Raw genomic sequence first — 19,752 nt, 5'->3', positions numbered from 1 at the left:
AGAACCGCGGTACTCAGTTCCCAATGAAAGCAACTCTCATTGAAACCAAGGCAGGTTAAAAGGAAAGTTCATTTATTGGGAAGTAGTGAACAGCTCTAGAGCAGCGCTGGAACTGAGTCCCGCGTATGCCAGAATTTAGTTTTGCCTTACTCCCATTTTACCACTTCTGTCTTTGAATCTCTCCTGCGCATGTCAAAGACTCTCTCCAGTTCTCATGTTGGTACGACCTCGGGCATTCCTGAGAGCCAGATAATAGTCCATCTGCACCTAACAGTTAACCTTCCAACCTTCCCTCCCCATTACTGTAATGGCAGAAATGAAGCAAGCAAACCAGCAGTGCAAGTGACTGATTGCGAGGATTCTGACAATGAGTAAGGTTCAAAATACCCAGAAGACAGAAGTATAACTGGAGAAGCATGTAGGAGGCCATATCCAGAATGAGTAGAGCTCACTGGGAGGCTTGAAGTCAGGACCGGGAACAGAAAGAAAGAGACATGGGAGAAAACTGAGCAAACTGACACAGACTGAAGGATAAATAGTAGTGACTGTCAGCTGACGCCTGGAAAGCTCTGAAATTCCACAAGGACAGATGATTCAAATTACGCTGGAAAGCCAAACAGCTCATGGATCCATTGTTATTATCTGCTTAAATCTGAATGCTCTAGATCTCTTATGAATCAGACAAGGAAGAAATGTCAAGATATATCAGCAAATAAAGCCAAGCAGGTTTCATTTGAAGCGAGGGAGAGCAAATTTTCTGAATAAGAAACAAATCAGGCATATGGGACTACCCTTACCTCTTCCCTGATATGTTCTACTTGTTCTTCAAGAAGTTCATTTCTCTCAGTAAGAGTTTTATTCTTCTTTAGCAATGACTGGCCAATTCGAGCAGCTAATTCTAAATCCCGCTCTTTCTGTAAAAGAAAAGAAAAAGAAAAAGAAAAGAAAAGAAAAGAAAAGAAAAGAAAAGAAAAGAAAGAAAAATAGTTTGAGTTATGGCTCACAAAGGAAATGACCATCACTGGAAAGTACAAGAAGGCTGAATCTGTGTTCTAGAGAAAAATTAGAAAATCTGTTTTGCTTTGTTTGCCTATTTTTGAAACAAATAAACCTATAATTTCTCCCTCTTTAATTTTCTTTGTGTTCTGCTGGAGACACCCACTTAATCTGAGAAAGTAAACAGAACTTAACACTGTAATAACTTCATGCATGACCAGGAATAAAAACCCTTACAGCAGCTTTTATTTCTAAAGTCAGTATGCATAGAAATATATTTGGTATATAATTTGCAAAGTACAGTGTTGCTTAAAAGTTTGTGAACCCTTTGGAATTTTCAATATTTCTGCATAAATGTGCCCTAAATCGTGATTGGTTCTCCACACAAGTCCTAAAACTAGATAAAGAGAACCCAACTAAACAAATGACTCAAAAACATTATACTTGTTCATTTTTTTATTAAGGAAAATGATCCAAAGCTGCAGATCTGTGTGTAGCAAAAGTATGTGAAATTCAAAAGGGTTCACAAACTTTTAAGCACCACTGTATTTACAGGGGACTTAACAAAATTGACACTTTTATGGCCTCTTACCAAAAACAAAGCTTAGCGTTTATGTATTTTTTTCTTAGTGTTTGAAGTATAAAACCTGCACTTCGTATTCAAAGTATGAAACCGCCTGTGACAAAAGGCAGAGCGATATCTCAACATTGAAAGTGAATTGAGGTTAAGCAACAGAGATCAAGACCTTATAGTTAAATCCTATCAGACTAAAAAAGTGACTTTTAGTTTGTAGTGCAGGTGATGCAGTTCAAGCAACAGTAAAAGCCATATGCCACAGTATGTCTTACATCAAGAGTTATAAGGAAAGTTAGTGAATTGGAGGAACTGTGGAAGAATATCAGGTATTTCAGAATCTTTGGGGGATCAATTTTTCTGGTAAATATTTGCCATTTAGGAAGTTGTCTCTCTTTTATATTTATAGTACACTGCACTACATATATTCAAATATATATTTCAGGCAATTATTTTATAAGGAAAGTTAGTGAATTGGAGGAACTGTGGAAGAATATCAGGTATTTCAGAATCTTTGGGGGATCAATTGGATCTGTAGGAACCAAATATTTCTGGAAAAGTTTCCAATAAATGAACTTCTGGACGGTTAGATACAGTAACGTTTCTGACACAGCAGCCATGAGGAACAGTTCTTTTCATTCATGGGCTGTTCCCAATAATTCAAAGAAGCTTTTTTTTAAAAAAAAAAGTTAAGAAACAATCACCAAAGCTTAGGGCCCTGAATAAAGTTAGCAGACAAGGATTGGCAACATTTTCTGGCCTGTGGGATACTGTTGGGCTTTGAATGGTATGCTGGAATCCACACTCCAAAAACTAGACAAGGTCAGGACAAAAAATGAACAGGGCCAGAACAAAGACTAAATCTGATTTGATTTAATTTGCATATAATTTAAATTAATTTAAACAAATTTTATTGTTTTTACTAGGACTTGCAGGCTAGACTAGGAAGTTGAAAAAACATCTCAGAAGGTGGCAATGGCATATTTCAAACAGTCAAAAACCTAGATGGACATATCCATCAGCAGCTGAACTTGCTTTGCAGGCAATTTTATGTAAATTGAAAGAGACTTTATTCTAGGTAAGTTGAAAGATACTTTCCTTTTTCTTAATTACTTTCATATAATCTACAAGATATAATCATGGGTGTGGTCTTCTCAATTTCAAGAGATACTGAAGAGAACTCAGATACTGAGTTCACTGACTAATACTTAATTGAGCTAGGACAACTTCTTTCAATAATGCATTTGAGCTCAAACAAAACATTGGTTTCAATATGAGAAGCATATTGTTGATTTTCTCAGTGGAGATAAAAGGTGCTGGTTGGACTTTTAACCCAGTGAAAAGAAAGGTGGCTGATCATCCTGGCATGAATTTCTGATAGAAAATCTAACTTAGCTTGGGCTATAGTTTCCTGCTTTGGCCTCTATCCAGGAGCAATTAACTCTCAAGGCTCTTATTCCAAGTTAGTATTACGCTCAGAATTACAAAAGCATTTATTATTCACGGGAATCCTCTAAAGCACTGTTTTTCAACCTTGGCGATCTGAAATTATGCAACTTCAACTCCCACAATGGTTGAGAAACCCTGCTTCAACTCCCAGAAAGGTTGAGAAACCCTGCTTCTAAAGAATGACAAGGTGTAATTAATTCCAAATACAGTGGAACCTCGGGTTACGAACGCCTCTGTTAATGAACTTTTCTGGTTACAACCAGCTCCGGCTGCAAAAATTTACCTCGGTTTGCAAACTCTGCCTCAGGGTATGAACGGGATACGTGGCCATTTTCCACCCAACACGTGGTCCGCGGCCATTTTCCCGCCCCTGACACGTGATCCGTGGCCATTTTCCCGCCCCTGACACGTGGTCCGTGGCCATTTTTACGCTCCTGACAGGTGGTCCGTGGCCATTTTCCGCCCCTGACACGTGGTCCACGGCCATTTTTCCGCCCCTGACACATGGTCCGCAGCCATTTTTCCGCCCCTGACACATGGTCCACGGCCATTTTCTGCCCTTGACATGTGGTCGTAGGGAGCGGGACTCTCCCTCCAAGCAATAGCCGCCTCCCTGTCCTCCACACCAGAACGGATTAATGGTAATTACATTGAACCTTATGGGGAAATTTCCTTCAGGTTGAGACCAATTCGGGGTGTGACCAGAGTCACGGAACGAATTAAGTTTGTAAACCAAGGTTCCACTGTAAATATATGCAAAATCAGAATGCCACAATCAAAATTTCCTAAATTGATTAACAATTGATAATTGAATGGTTGAGAAATCCTGTGGACTTCAACTCCCAGAAAGGTTGAGAAACCCTGCTTCTAAAGAATTTAGGTGTAATTAATTCCAAATAAATACATGCAAAATCAGAATGCCACATTCAGAATTTCCTAAATGGATTAAAATTGTTGATTCATACTTTTAATCTTATGACAGTGTTTACTTTTTTACAAGAAACAGCTATGAATAAAATCCAAGAAGAGAAACAATGGTTCTGTGTCTTCTAATTATATTTTCTGAATTCTAGCAATCTTGCAGCTGCACAGTGTGTATATGTGTAAGGGAATCCTGTAGTCAAAAGAGCCCCTGTTCAATATTAAGCCTTATGGACATCACCAAGAGTAGCAAATTATGTCATGCTGCAAATTAAGCTGTGGGCACATTTCCTTTAACCTCTCTACAAGGGGCTCAGTTAATCTAGCCTCAAACTTGTGGTGATTATTTCATTATCCTATATACCTCACGAAGCTTTAAAATAAAAGATTCAAATATTGACTACTTTGTTACAACCATGTTACCATTTCATATGAACACGGGATACTTGCCTCTTCAAGAAGACGTGTAACAGCATCAATGTCATTGTATGTTTTAGTCATCTGGCCCACTCGTTCAGCACATAAAACTGAAATAAAACAGGCAATCGTTTATCCGCTGTATAGAAAAATATTTTAAAATTTGATACAGAGAAAAAGAGAATTTTATTTTTTCAAACAAGCAATTCTGTATGAGCTCATTCAGATGTAAATCATATTATATTCAATGGGGTATACTCGACTTAACACAATACTGTATTCAATGGGGCATTTAAGACAGTATGGCTACCTTACGCTTCCAGCAATATCGAGAGTTCAAACTTTATTTCAAAACCTCGAAATTATATTGTAATAACTCACTTCTGAATGGCTTTTCTGGTTATCCCAAAGAAACAAAATATTTGCATATAACTGACCACAAAATGATATACCTAGTGTAAATGCAACTCTGTACAGATTTAAAAAAAAAACAACTCTTAGATCAGAGGTTCTCAAACTTTATTGGTGTACGGTGCACATAGCAGTTCTCAAACTGTGCGCTGCCTTGCCTCAGGGCACCACAATGAACTCACTAACAGTTCCACTTATTAAGTAATAAAATATCCCACGGCACTCCACTGAGTTCACTGCAGCGCACAATTTTAGGACCTGCAGCTTTAGATTCTAAAACAGTGGTTCTTAACCCTGGCAACTTTAAGATGTGTGCACTTCAGCTCACAGAATTCCCCAGCCAGCATGTCTGGCTGGGGAATTCTGTGAGTTGAAGTGCACACATCTTAAAGTTGCCAAGGTTGAGAAACATTGTTCTAAAACATTAGTCTCAAGAAATTCACATACTATATAGGGGTTGCTACAGAGCAGTGAAGAACCCCAAATGAGGTAAAAGTGCACCCAATTTTAAGCAATTCCTATCTTTATTCACCATTCCTCTGTATTCCACCTCACATTCATCAAAAGAGGTTTCCAATTTCCCAGAAAGGATTTTCTCTAAGCCCAGCTTCTACCTTCTTCAACTGTTCTGACTGAATAAAGGTTTGTTTTTGTTTTAATTCATAACAGAACAATGGAAAAAAGCAAAAGTTGAAATGTTTTGATGTTTCAAACAGTATAATACATGTATGCTTTTTAAGACTTAAAATTTAAGTCATTATCTCTGTCGTGTTCGGTTCCAAAACAAACATGCCTGAAATTAGCTGATATCTTCTAAACGCTATTTGATATGTAAGCCTCAATTTGTACTGGATAAAACACCTCTTTGCTACTGGTTGTCATCAATAAAGCAGCATTTGAAGGATGCTAGATTTACAGTGCCTGACTGAAATAGGTCTTTAAAGGGTATGTAATGTTCATATTTATCTTTAACTTCCACCAAGCAAGTTGATTTCTAGGATAGAGAGGCCCAAATAATTAAAAACTGAGAGTATCTGCCCACCCTACCCGACTGGATAGGGTAGGCATGCTCCAGGTCCCTTCCCTGAAATACTGCCATCTAGCGGGACCTAGAAAATGTGCCTTTTCTGTGGCTGTCCCTACCCTATGGAACACCCTCCCAATGGCAATCTGACAGGCTCCCACCATTTTCGCCTTCCAGAAGGCCATCAAGATCTAACTCTTTACCCAAGCACTACAGTACAGTGATGGGAGCCTGTGGATGGTTGCTGGGGCATCCTAGGAGGACAACTGAGGTGCCAGGTTTTAGTTTTTGTTTTATGGTATTTTATGGTTTTGTAGTTTTATTGTTGTTGTGAGCCGCCCAGAGTTATGCTCTAAGATGGGCGGTCAGACAAATCTTTTAAAGAAACAAACAAACAATTAAAGAAGGCACCTTTGTAAGCACTAAGGCTCACCATTACTTCCTTTTATTTCTCTAGCTGAGTGTATAAGGCATGACCTTTGTTGCATGTTGATATTTAATTCTATTTGTAAATGTCCTAACAGCATTTTTTTGGAATTTGTAATAGAAACATGGGGGGGGGGGAATCCTAACAAGACATACCAAATCTTATCATTTTTCTCCCAGGCAATTGACCTTTCTCTCCCTTGGGAGTGTCAGCTGTGTACTTAGTTGTTTTGGTTGCCACTATAAATGATTATAGTTTTGTTGCTTTTGAAGACTTATCTAATTGTGATAGTAGAATTACATGCTTGTTTAAGAAGAGATTGTTGATGATAACGTAAATGCTATTTTGCAGATTCAGTCAACTCTGAATGAAGCTATGAAGGGAGCAAACTTTAGTCACAAGTGCAATAGAGAGGTAACTAGGTTGGAAAACTTGTATTTACATTAAGTAGTATGTCCTTGGTTAGACAATTTTTGTTCCTGAGTATGATAACACTTTCAATGTCCTTTCTTTAAAATATCATTTCTTTCAACTACTGTCAGAATTTCAGTATTCCATATAGGAAACATAGTACAGCCTACATGATTACTATTCTGTATGACAACTGCATATTAAGCTTATGAAAAGATTTATTACAATAGCTAAAGTATATTCTCATGTACGAATTTCCCTGATGCTTGAAAAACTCTCTAGGTCAGCAGAGATATAAGCCTTTATAATATAAGATCTTAAGGCTAGTCAAGTATTGCATACCATAAGCAATATGTATAAAAACATTTTTAAACCAAAATAAATGTAGTCTTGACATTAAAAAAACAAAAATTGTTTCTGGGCTACAGACATTTCCAAATGTTGCTATGAAATGCCTTGAGCCTAGAATTCTGCTGAAACCCAGATGCACATTTTTTTTGACTCACACAAAAACAAGTGCATTGTTCACTTTTTGAACTCCATCCACTCATACATTCACATAACCATGCGTACTATCCAACTCCAAGTCTAGCTAGTTGGCTAGGTTTGAGTTCCACCATGCAATACTTTGTACTACACATCATCAAGGCTTGGTTAGCTGCCCTTTGCCCATTCCACTTGATTCTTTTCCACTGCCTTATCCAATTTATGTGGAATTACGTTGTTTAGGGAAACATCTTTTAGGAGAACCATATCTTGTTATGTTTTTTCCATAATTATTTTCCACATGCTGCACAGGTTGAAATCTTGATTTGAGTAAGTCTAATATACTCTATCTTTCACACATTTCCATTTTTATTTACATATAAATACATGGCACAAAATTTGTTTATGAGTGTTTGTGTGTATATATGTGTATGTGTACATAGAACTGAGCAAATCAGTATGTATCAACACTGGTAACACAAGCTTCTAATACTAATTATTATTATTTATTGTCTATGAATGGGGACAGTAATAATTCTTCCAGCTTAAATAAGCAAGAAAGTCTCTTATAATGCTCTTTGTTTTATGAAACATCTTTAAAATAATTTCATCATCATGACAGAACGGGTAGAATTTACATATTTCATTTACAGAATCATTTTTCTTCTTTAGAGGCACAACTGATTGGGACTTAATTTGTCTTTAATGAATTAAACTACATTAAGAAACATCAGCATTATTTCCTGTCAATGTAAATTCTGTAAAAGATAAATTCAGCGCGAAGAACTACCTCCCTTATAGCGGCCTACTATTTAGAAAACAATTAAATCAGCTACTTGCTAACACATTTACAATACCACACATCCCTAAAAGGCATTTCGCAACTGTAAAATGCCATCTCAAGGAAGCAAGCTAATCAATACAAAGTATATGCTTCCAAATAAAACTGGTTTTTCTAACCCTGATTTTTTAATATAAATATTATTTACAAAAGTAATGATTTTCAGATACTGCAAATAAAACTACTATTCTTGAGGTCTATCCTTTTCAGTGAAAAAGATGGTTAGTTTACTTATAAGCCAGGCTGCATACTACATACACAAAACATATGAAGTGAAGTACCTTCTGCCATCACAAGAGAGATTCGCCACCATAAGGCATTTTTTTCCTAGTACTTCAGCGTAACTTTGGCTCTAGCCCCATCACATAAACACACGCATCAGAATCACAATGCAGATAAATGGATGACTGAACTAACTCCAATGAAACACCACCTTTCTTGTGCAAAGAAACTTCTAAAGGCTCGCCATGAAAAGAGAACAATTGCTATAAAGATTGTAGCAGGTTTTGCTTGCCACTTAATCTCAAAAGAATGTTGCCACTACAGTTTTATCGACTGAGTGCCTCTACAGTTTGCATACAGGGAGGAGCCAAGATTAGATATCACATTTCAGATTTTCAGACATCCACCTAAAAGGCACATACTGTAAAGGACTGGAAACAATATAATTAGGTTGCTTTGTTTAAGGAAGCTATTTGACTTAGCATTAAGGAGAATTTAAAGGATCACTAAGAAAAATATGAGGTGCCAGCTACACAGAACCATTCTAAACCTTATCTGGCATGATAGTCAACATAATTAGGAAATCTCAGGGAAGTTGAGTGGTAACAATTAGAAGAGGAATTGGGGTGTGAGGATTTGCTCTTTGCACAGTCTATATTATCACTGCATCTGCAGCAGTGCCTTTCCAAATACACTAGAATATACATTATGCTAAGTAAGGAAGTATGTTTGAAACTATTCAAACTGTATTTCAGAACGTATTGATATGATTTTTAGTCAATGGAAGGCTTGGCATTTTAACATTTGTGGAACTGAAAGAAGAGTACACCTGAGCTGCCTATACTCCAAAAGATCTAAAGGCAGGAGTTCAATAAAAGAGCCATGCCTACGTGATGGTCATCACAGATACTTATGCAGAAGCAGTTAAGAACATATTTCTGCCATCTGCTTCTCTTGTGTCTTTCTTCTAGACAGCACTGCTGCTTTTCTCCTTGGTCTGAAAAAAATCTATCCGTGAATGTATAGCCTCATTAAAACACACAATACAAGCACATACAAATTAAATTCTGAAAAGCAGACTCTTATGAATCCACTGAATTGTTACACCAGCGTTTTTACTTTAACGCGTAAGCAATGAGGCCTTTAATTGTTGACTAATATATCTCTCCACGATTTCAGAGTGATCTGGTTTTTGCTTCTTTTTTTCCTTAGTAAGGTAGCTTAAATGTTTTACTGATTGGCCATGATGGTCTGTGGCATCTAAAAACTCTACCCTTGTAATCCACAGCCAGTAACTACTGCCCATTGGCTGCTTTCCAGGAAGATAATATGGCTGCCCGCTTCTGCCATCTGCAGCCATACCGAGAAGGAAGATGGGTGGGGTTCTAAGGTGCATGAGCCATTAAGGCCCAACAAGAGTCCTGTATGAACTAATACGCACCTCAGCCTATATCTCAGATTTCTCTGCCACGGGTAAAGGTTTTATTTGTGGCCCTTTGGATTCTCTGATAAGTCAATGAGGAAAAAATGTTCAGGATAAAACAGTTTTAAGAAAACAAAGAAATATCCTCTACTCAACAAAAACGTTTCAGATCAGGAACCAAACATTATTTTAACCCCAGAACATCAGTAGGCAGAAAAGAGATTTTAACATGTCTGTTCTAAACCTAATATTTAAAAGCATGGATTTGCCAACAAGCCCCTTATCTAAACAATTAGAGAATCACTGACTCAAAATTGCCTTAAATATAAGACATGCTATCCAAATATATTTATAATACAGGGATCAGTGACTGAACTAAGGAATATCTGTTTCATAAAGTATTTTAGTGGCCTCTCACTTGTTAACTTTCTTAATAATGTACCTATGATAAGCAAATATTTGTCCAGCTTGAATTATTCTTTCCTCTCTTACCTTTTCTTTGGAAAAGCTATATCCCTGACAATTTAGCAGTTATAATTCCCCATTTTTAAAGGGTTTCCCTTTATTTCCTGTAAGGCCAGTGAACAAGTTCTTTCCAGAACATAAAAAGCTCTATTCTATAATATATTCTCAATCATATAACAAACACATTCATCCTCCAAGAATCAATCCTAGCATAGTAGTCATAACAGTCCATCCACACAAATCAGGGAGATAGCATCTTGCAGAGAAGCATGCAAAAAAACAAAAAAACCAACCTGCATAAATACAAAAAACCCAGAAGAAATATGGAAAGAAACATTAGCTATGAAACATGGTGAGTGGGGGGGTAGGGAACAGGAAGAAGAGGAAAGGGCTGAAATATCCTCAACAAGAGCCTTCCAACAGCACACTTTTGTTACAAATCCCATTTTCAGTCCAGATATTTCCAGACTTACCTGAAAACACAACTAAACCTTAAGGATGTGCCACAAATCCATGAGAACGTGCAAGGAAGATCACATTAATTTCAGTTATCAGTTGGAACTTAATACATATCAGAAAGAGACCTGATTGTGCAAGAAAAACAATAGCAGAGACTGGAAATAACTGTTTACTGGAAAAAGTGTTCAGAAAAAAATTCAGATTATCAATTATTGATTTCCAATAATAGCAATTAGACTATGGAATAACTTTTTAAAAATGCCATATGCTATTATAAAATCAAAACTACTGTTCATTAGAAACTTATTTTAGTGTTCGTTACTTAGTCAAATTTTGCAGTAATTCTCATTGTTCTATTTCAGCTGGGGAAACAATTCTGCAGCAGAATGAAGGTTATTTGCTGAAACAGGTTCTGTATTACAGAATTATCTCCTTTTGCAATGTTAAATATTTCACTATCTGCTTGATTAGAAATACATAGGCAAAAACACCTTTCAAGATAGCTCTTGAGAAAGGCTTGGTGGCAACTTGCAACATTTCTAAGGGAACATCACTGGACAGACCTACAACCTGTCACATCTATGCTGGGAAGCAACAACAACAAAATGATCAGAGCTTACTAAAAAAGTGTATTCTAAGAAGAGAGTAAGTTCCACCTCATTCCATGCCACCTCAAGGTGCACAAGGAGCCTTCTGTTATGCTTCTACAGCCCCTACTCCAAACTTTTTTCGTTTCTCTCTTCTCATGAATCTCAAGTTCAAGGAACTATTAAAAAATACAGCAGCTGGTTGTGGATGGCTGCTTTGGTCCCTTGTTTTTTGGGGATTTTTCCAATAACACTGAACGTATGTAAATTATAATTATTTTTTCTTAAATCTGACAATATCAACCCTGTTCTACAAGAGAATAAAACAGTATTTCACTGATAGAATTAACTTTCCAAATAAGTTAGCAAATGAAGAAAACTGAAAATATTATTCAAATTTACTATGCAAAGGCATTCAAATATTAAAATGACAAATCTATTAATAGTGGTATATTATTGCCACACAACTAATTTTCATACACTCCCATGAAAATAGTAGACAGGACAAAATACCTTCTTCCAAGATATCAAGGTTTTCATAACATCTGTGCCTACATTCATTGTTACAATTGAATTCAAAGCTTTCATCTTCATATATGGATTCTTTCAGTGACATTGCTGAAAATTATCATTAAGTAAGACTCCTGTAGTATAATGCCCAAAAATGGGTAAACATTCCAACAGAGACTACATCTGCAGAGCAATCCAAATGAGGTTTCCATACAGAAGAAACCAATCTTCTTGTCCAACATTTTTCAACTGGTACGACTGGGTAGTCTGCATGTTGTGATCATCATGCAAGGAGGGACAAAATACAGAAGGATAGGGGAGGAAGAAGTTTAAAAGAATGTCTAATCATTATTAGAGGTTATCCATGTAATATAAATAGCACCAAATTAGAAACCTCTTTCTCTGAATGTACTTTCTCTCATAATAAAATCAAACATTAAAAAAAATTCTCCCTTTAAAGCAAAATCTTTTAAAATTTAAATTGTCATAATCCTCCCTACTCTAAACAAAAATGGTAGTTTCCTCTAAGTTTCATAGCAACTGTACCAGGAAGTAAACACAGGTACAAAGAATACTACACCTTGAAGTGAGGCAGTAAAATTACCTTTGCAATCTATTGTATAATATTCATATTACAAATTGCTAATAGGCAGAAACAACCGAAACCAGGAACATGTGAAATTTAGGAATTGAGTATGATGTACAATTTCAGGTTTACTCATAGGCTGGGAATACTGGCTAAGAACATTAGCTTTAAATTGTCAACCTAAGAACCCAGCAATAAATTTAATACATTCTTTTTTCCCAACATCTTACCACTTTTTCCTACTGTATGTTCTCACTGAAAATTCAGAGTTAGTAATTAGGATATGTCAATACTCTATTTCAAAGACATGACTGTTATAAAGCATGCCTGGGATATTTTTCTTATTGAATATAGATAATTTTCATCCAAAGTATATTCATATGTACTTTAGAATCAGCTCTTTGGATTTGACTCCAAAATGGTATTTTGGAGTTTCTAGGGGGCAGGGGAGATCCTAGGAAAAAACTCAGCTGTTTTAAAAAGCTGTGTATGGAGGTTGCATTCATGCTAGATCTGAGACCTCTCACTTTGGGGAAAGGAAGATATTGGTGTCTGATCTAGAGTAACCTTTTATATAACTATAAGTTTATTCATTATAACTCGACTTCCAATACAAAACATATTTACAGATGCAAGGCAACAAACTTGCTGAATCTCTTGGCTTAGGGGCTACTTGCTTACTTCATGACAGAAGCTATCATACATAAGTCTGAAGTTGAGATGGCTGAAGACTACCACCCTATCTACCATGCCCATGTATTTTTTTATTCCTTCCTTTTGTATTTCATTTCCAGGATGGCTCAGCCTCTTTTGGCTGGAACCATTCCTCATTGCTCTGTGTTGGCTACTAGATTCCACAGAGGATAACTCAAGAGGCCTCCATGGACAAAGTAAAACTTCCCTGTTTTAGTCACTGTCTTTCGCTTGACTCCTTACAGCTGTTGGTTCTTTTTGTTTTTTTGGTTAGATGGTCAATACTCAATCCTTTTATTTTCTAGAATTAAGCAACTATTTATTGGTCAAAGTTGGGTGATGTCTGGGAATATCTCTTTTGCCAGAAAATTATACAATCACTGATGTTCTCTCTACTTTTGCATAGCTTAGCCTAACCCAACAATGACAGACTGAGATGCAAGTATATTATTTTTATTTATTCAACATTCTATCCTGTTTTTCTTCCACAAGAAACTCAAGCAGTATTGAAGAAGACAGAAAAACAGAAATGTACAAAACATTATAGCATCAAGAAAATCCAGCATATTCAGCATATCAGCAGTTAAGGGATCCATCTGCTATCAAAAGGGAGACTATAAATCACTTAAATAAAGCAATACTATCATTGTTTGATGCAGTTGTGAAAAAAATATACATCTCTTTTAGCACAAAATCAACATAATAACAAAATCAGCATTGATATCTACAGGCAAAATTTCTCAAAGTCACCTGAATATAAGTGCGTAATGCTCTAATTGTTTTACAGAAATGGGTAAGAAAAGCAGAACATTTTCTGACAATTACACTGTATTATCTAGCTCAAGTATTTGGTGTGGTTACCTAATTTCTCATTATAGTATTTTAGTAATAGGATGCTGGTTTCTCTTTTACAGGTATGTTGTTTGAGCAGATGGCATTATTTGCTTAATGCTTTCTCCAGGGATTTTTCTCAGCAGCTCACATTATATGAATATTTTTTCTTCAGGTATTTGAAAGTATTTTAAAGATGAAACTTAAAGAGATTTTACTTCCAAATATTTCAAACTTGTTATGGTTGAGAAAGCAAGTGGCATTATACAGGAACTTGGAAATGTTTTTGAAATCACATTTGCATCTCTGTCTTCTTAGGAAGCTCAGTGTACATCAAGCCACTATAAGGAAGAGATAAACAGATTTCCTCAAAATGATCTAAAAATAAAAATCAACTTCAGAACAAACTGCAATTAATAACATATGCACAACTTGTTCTTTCAATTCGTTTTGCTGTTTAATATGGTATGGGTGGGGGTGGGGGAAGTGGCAGGAAGTATATCAAATCATAAGGCAGGAAACAAAAAATGTCTCCAGCTGTGCACTTTGAAAAGACAGTTTTAAGCATTTTTCCCCAGAACTATCAGTTCTTACATGGATTTTGGGAATTATCATTTTCACTGGGCCACTCAGATATCTGATACAAGGCTTTCTCAGTACTACAACTGAGTTAGACAAATCTCCCTGTTGCTATCTATTGAGTTTGCTGACTTGAACAATAGTTTAAGAATAAATCAATCCCCTTAATAGAAAAGTGTGTCCTATATATAGATATAGCAAATGCTAAAACAAGAGAAACAGTATAGGAGAGAACACAAGTGTGGAAGGAATTCCCCTGAGGTATCAAGGAAAACAAACGTTTTTAGGAAAACAGACAATTCTGGCCCAACTCACAATTATCAGGGTCTGCAATCATAAACTAACAAAAATATAAGCTGTCAAAGTTGGCACTAGGAAGCATCCATGGCTAGAGTCTTGCGCATAAGGTGAAAGGAAGCATGAACTACTTCCTTTATGATCTAAAGTGTGTGGGGTCAGGGGTGAGGAAATGACTTGTAAGTGATTGGAGAAGATGGGCAGAAAAAAGACAGTCTTTTATATTTGCCTTTTAGTGTTTTCAGGTTCATATTTGTTAATATTAAATTTGTTCAGAAAATTCTACTAGGCAAAAATAATGCCGTCTTTTGGAATGTATGTCACAAACATGAAAGCTTCTTTGCTTTGAATGGAGACTTTAAATAGAACATTTTTGAAATCAGGGCATTCTCAGATTAGTTCCAAGTCAGTAACCACTGTTTTCACTGTGCAAAATAAAAAATAGGCAGATTTCCCTATTTTTCACAGATAAAATTATATTCTGATATGTATGTCTCAGAAACATTATGCAACAACTATCTAAATTCAAGTATTTAGCCATTTGTGTCACAAATGCAGTAACAGAAAATTCAAAAGCAAACTTTTCATCAGTAGCCATGTGATTTTGGGGCAAGCAAAACCATCTGGTTAGCTATGTGAAAAGTATTAAAATAATTTTGGAGTAGTTAAGATGGAAGAGTTACAGTGAATAGGACTAAAATCATAAAAGGCAGGCAGGATCAGGAGCTCACCAAAATCAACTCCAGCTTTCTGCTTTAGGGTGATGCCATAAGTCTGCAGTTTTTCTCACTTGATGCCTATGTTGAGAATGCAACTCCAGGATTCTCAGCTAATAATTAAAAATATTGTGCCTTCCAGGAATTCTGGGAGTTGCAGTCTCAATACATCAGAGGATGCACAGTTGATTATTATGTACGTTGGCATTTTGCAAATTGGATTTTAAAAAAGCAACAAATTTATCAAATTTCTCCACATAATTACACATGGATGAGTCTCTATAGATATAGCTAGATATAAATTGCACTATCCATGTGAATAACCAGCAGCAGGGACTTGTGTGCCAGATTTACACAACTTGCATTCACTTTCCTACTTTTCTGTTGATCAAGCTTTAGATGCATGCGCATACGCAAACATATGTCTCCTGACCAAAACTTTGTATCAACTGGAACATTTCTAATATTCCAGATTTTTAAAAGGATCTTTGCCAAATTACTTTACAATTCAGATGCGTACATTGATGAACAAAAATCTAGTCAAGAGGCAAACACTCGATCCTAGCAACATGATTAACACTAGCAACATGACAATCCATGTCATGAATCCATGAAGGAAACTAATATTCCTTCACTATCAATATTATTTTTTTGTTTGTGCCTTGGAAGTAAATATTTTAGAAACTTCTTTTTAGATCAACTTAGTAAACTGAAAGCAAAATAAAGGGTAGTAACTTGTCTCTTTCTTGTTATTCTAAATTGGACCATCCAACCTAAAGTTCTGTATCATTCAGTTAAATCAGAAATCACATAATAAACAAGCGTTATCTTAAGTAAGCATTTCTCAAATAATATGTCAGCCACCATTGTTAGCCTTGCATGTAGAAAGCCACTTGGTCAAATTCAGAAGAGCGTTCAAACAGTATCAATTCTGTATTTATTTTCCATTTTATCCTACTCCCTTTTAAATTTTTACATTAAAATTTACATGTTAAGGTAAATTCATAATAATGACTACATCCCTTCTGCTTCCCTATAAATGCATTTCTTTCTCATTTATAAAGAGGAATACTTAGACTGAATAGGGCTATGACAGGAAATATTATTTTGAGCTCTGCATTTTCATTTTGCGTTTCTGTTAAATTCTGAGGCCAAATTAGAAGATTTGAATTTCCCGCAAGACAGGTGATGCAGTTTTATTCATTCCTCCTTGCACTCTCCTCTATCATGAGACTGGTGATCACATCCTGCTTTACAAGAAAGATGTTACCAATCTGGCAGAAAACAGAAAGTTCGAGAGGAGCTTATGAAGGAGACAGATTCCTCAAATTTAATCTTCTGACAATTTAGCCAGAACTCCTCTATTTCCTGCCATAAAGTTTTTTAACCCGAAACTGAGATGTTAGCTCCCTATCTATATATCTATCCATATCCATACATACATACATACATACATACAAGCACACACACAGGTGCAGGCGTTTCCATTTTACATTGTAATATGTGCCGATGATTAGCTGCTTTTCCAGACATATACTCCTCTCAGCAAAAGAAGTGAATTTAAGCATCAGCTCTACCAGCAGCTATTCACAATAAGCATTTCATAGCAATTTCCTTCTCTCCAAAAGATTGCCCAGTACCCATGTTCTGCTGCCACTCCCACTGGCCAAAAGCCCTAATTCCAATCTCCTTCAAACATATGCCAAGAAATGCTAAAAATCTGTCTACTTTAACTGCAATATCACTTCACTATTTCTTCCAGTTCTCTTGCTACAGTGACAGGTTAGCTTAGATCAGCAGCTATAATACAGAATTATTACAAAAGCATGTAATTACCATCCGTACATTCTTCGTAATACCAATCCAGCTCGTAGTAATCTGCTTCAATGAATTTCTGCATAGCCGTTCTCTTTAGGCACCATAGAAAGAGAGATTTTACAGGAATGTAACAGAGGTCAAGTGAAACACAACCATGCCTGCCTGCCTTTACAGATCACCCTGCTGCAAAGGAACTTAGGGATTGCTAACAATATGATAAACATCTTCTACCAAAAACAGGAGCCAAGGTAGAAAGGGATAAAAAATTAAAAGAAAATACAACTTCAAAAGGGAGAGGCTGTTGAAGCAGCTGCACCAGGCTATTCTAATATAGAAGCTCTATAGAGAAGCTGTGGGGGTGGGAATTAACAAAACCACCCAATCAGAAGGCTTAGATGCTGACGTTGGAGGCACACACCACCACTTGGGGTTTCTAACTCATTTCTTTTCCACTCTGATCCTCACATCTCTTTAAGTCTAATAGGTTGCCATGGAGACTGGCCGGTTCTGAACAAGATGCAGAGATGGAGGGCGGAAATACAGGCTGCTGCTTCTGACTGCTAGCAAATGGGTGTCTCACTAAAGTGGGCAACACCCAGAAAAATGCCTTCATTTCCACAACAGAAATACTCTCACACTAAGCAGCGGCAAAAACATTGATCACATATACAAGATATAGTTAAAATGCAGCCCTAATGTAACCCTGTTACCTATGTGGGGGAGAAAAGAGCATTCCCACAGCCCAAGTTAGATGAAAGAAATTTTGCAAATGCCTCATCTTAGTCTTGTGATACCATCTAAATGTCTACATCAGGAAACATTAACATAACTCCTTTAAGCTCTTAAAGTCCCTTTAAGCTCTTATCTGCCTATCCTGCAAACCAATGATCCAGTCTCCAAATACCTGAGCTCTGTGACAGCACAGAAATGTTTACAGCAAGCTACAGCCATTTTGTACAACTTAAAACATTGATCTCTTTCCACACCACTTGCCATCATTCTTTCTAAAACAGAAATCCTGCTAAATACACATATTTGTACTGATTTTACAGAAAAGAGATAGGAATTTAACAAGTAATTATTTAGAATTCTGTAAATATAGGAAATGGATAAGCATATTCCTACCCTTACACAAAATGCTTAAACTTCAGTGAATGTATATTTCCCAATCATAATGATCTCAAAATCTTACACTGATATCTCCTACAACTAAATCTTTATAACATGAGCATTGTCAAAGATTTCCCTGTCCTTCTCTATATATTCTTCAGAAAAAAGACAATGTATGTGTCAGCGTTAATAACGTCAGCGTTTTTCCAGTAACGAGTGTTACTGGAAAAATTACATACACAAATATAAAGGGAAGCTTATCCCAAGGAATGTTAGAAAGTCAATCCCATGAAAATCACTTTCAATTATGCATCTATTGGTTGTAGAAGTATATTCTGATTTGTGCATCTGAAGCCTCCTCATCTAGGGAAACCATGATAAATCGTACTTTCTTTTGGTATCCAACTATCTTTATGTTATCATAAAAATCTGTGTCAAATATTCTTAAATCTGTGTCACAATCAAGTTCAGTGCGGTTAAAATAAGCATATATGTTAATTTCTAAAGAGCAGCTCATATTTACTGAGGGAGAATAGGTTCCCTACAAAAACACCCCTGACTTTTTAAAATTGTACAGATGCCACAAAGAATTAATATGATATAAACTTGTGGCATCCATATTTCTATAAATAATTGCTACTGCAACATAATGTATACCTCATTTTTTTCTTCAAAAACCTATTGGGCCATAATGCAGTTTTAACGATGGGAATTTACATTGGCAGTTCATTTATGTAGATAAAAATACAACATAAAATCCATTCTACCTTCTTCTGTTACTTGGTCTTTATGAGTCATTTTCAGTCATGATTTTTTAAAAATCCTCTTTAAACTGAATCACGTAACATGATTTCTCAGCATGCATGAATATTAATTAACTTCCTAGAATATAAAATCTTGCTAATTATTATGGATAATTACCAATCCAGACCACTCCCTGCCAGCTTTAGACTTATTATAATACATGTATTATTCCTACATAATTCCTATATATATTAATTCCTATATCTGAATCATAGTGAGCAATTCTTTACCAGCTTCTTTAGGACTCAAGTATCCTGCTCACCCCTCCCATAATCTTTCCAGGACTTTCCTTCACCATCCTTTCCCTTAACCCCATCACATGCCACTACCACTTTACAAAGAATAATCTAGGATAGGCCATACTAATATAATTAAAGAAACAAGAACAGCAGCATCTACGAAGAAAGCAAGAGCCCTCATCCTTTTTTAAACAAGCACTCTCAAGTAATCATCAACCCACAATTTAATACTCTATTTTTTCACATGATCAAGTTGATGCCTCATAATTAAGCATCTACTCCTCATATGCAGAACATGGTACTTTAATATTAGTAGTGTTGTGTTCAGCCCTCCATAGCTTCTACACTCTTACAGTGTTGTTACTCTCAGTTAAGATTTCTCGCAAGTGACCCTTATTTATTCAGTGTTAAGCCAGACTATGATGCAAAGGTTATATGTCCTACAAGCAAGAATTG

General features: G+C 36.1%; 1 protein-coding gene across 3 annotated transcripts in view; it reads right to left on the bottom strand.

Moving 5' to 3' along the window:
- The window catches only part of TRAK1 (trafficking kinesin protein 1), a 58,945-nt gene extending 47,065 nt beyond the window's left edge, over window positions 1-11,880 (bottom strand). For 2 of the 3 annotated variants that reach the window (XM_007435610.4, XM_015889355.3), the window contains exons 1-3: window positions 11,627-11,880; window positions 4,391-4,467; window positions 798-914 (exon numbers count right to left, since the gene is read on the bottom strand). In XM_007435610.4, coding sequence (XP_007435672.1) covers window positions 798-914; window positions 4,391-4,467; window positions 11,627-11,729 — 297 coding nt within the window. In that variant the 5' untranslated portion in view covers window positions 11,730-11,880. Of the gene's footprint in view, window positions 1-797; window positions 915-4,390; window positions 4,468-11,626 lie in introns of those variants that run through there. The other variant, XM_088150926.1, reaches the window with a different exon arrangement.
- Between the last annotated feature and the right edge of the window lie 7,872 nt (window positions 11,881-19,752).

The sequence above is a fragment of the Python bivittatus genome, unplaced genomic scaffold (genome assembly GCF_059951505.1).
Source record: "Python bivittatus isolate LINGU-HERP-01145 unplaced genomic scaffold, Pbiv_v1 ctg000610_np1212, whole genome shotgun sequence".
Classification (NCBI taxonomy): domain Eukaryota; kingdom Metazoa; phylum Chordata; class Lepidosauria; order Squamata; family Pythonidae; genus Python; species Python bivittatus.
This window is presented reverse-complemented; position numbering and strand designations above follow the sequence as displayed.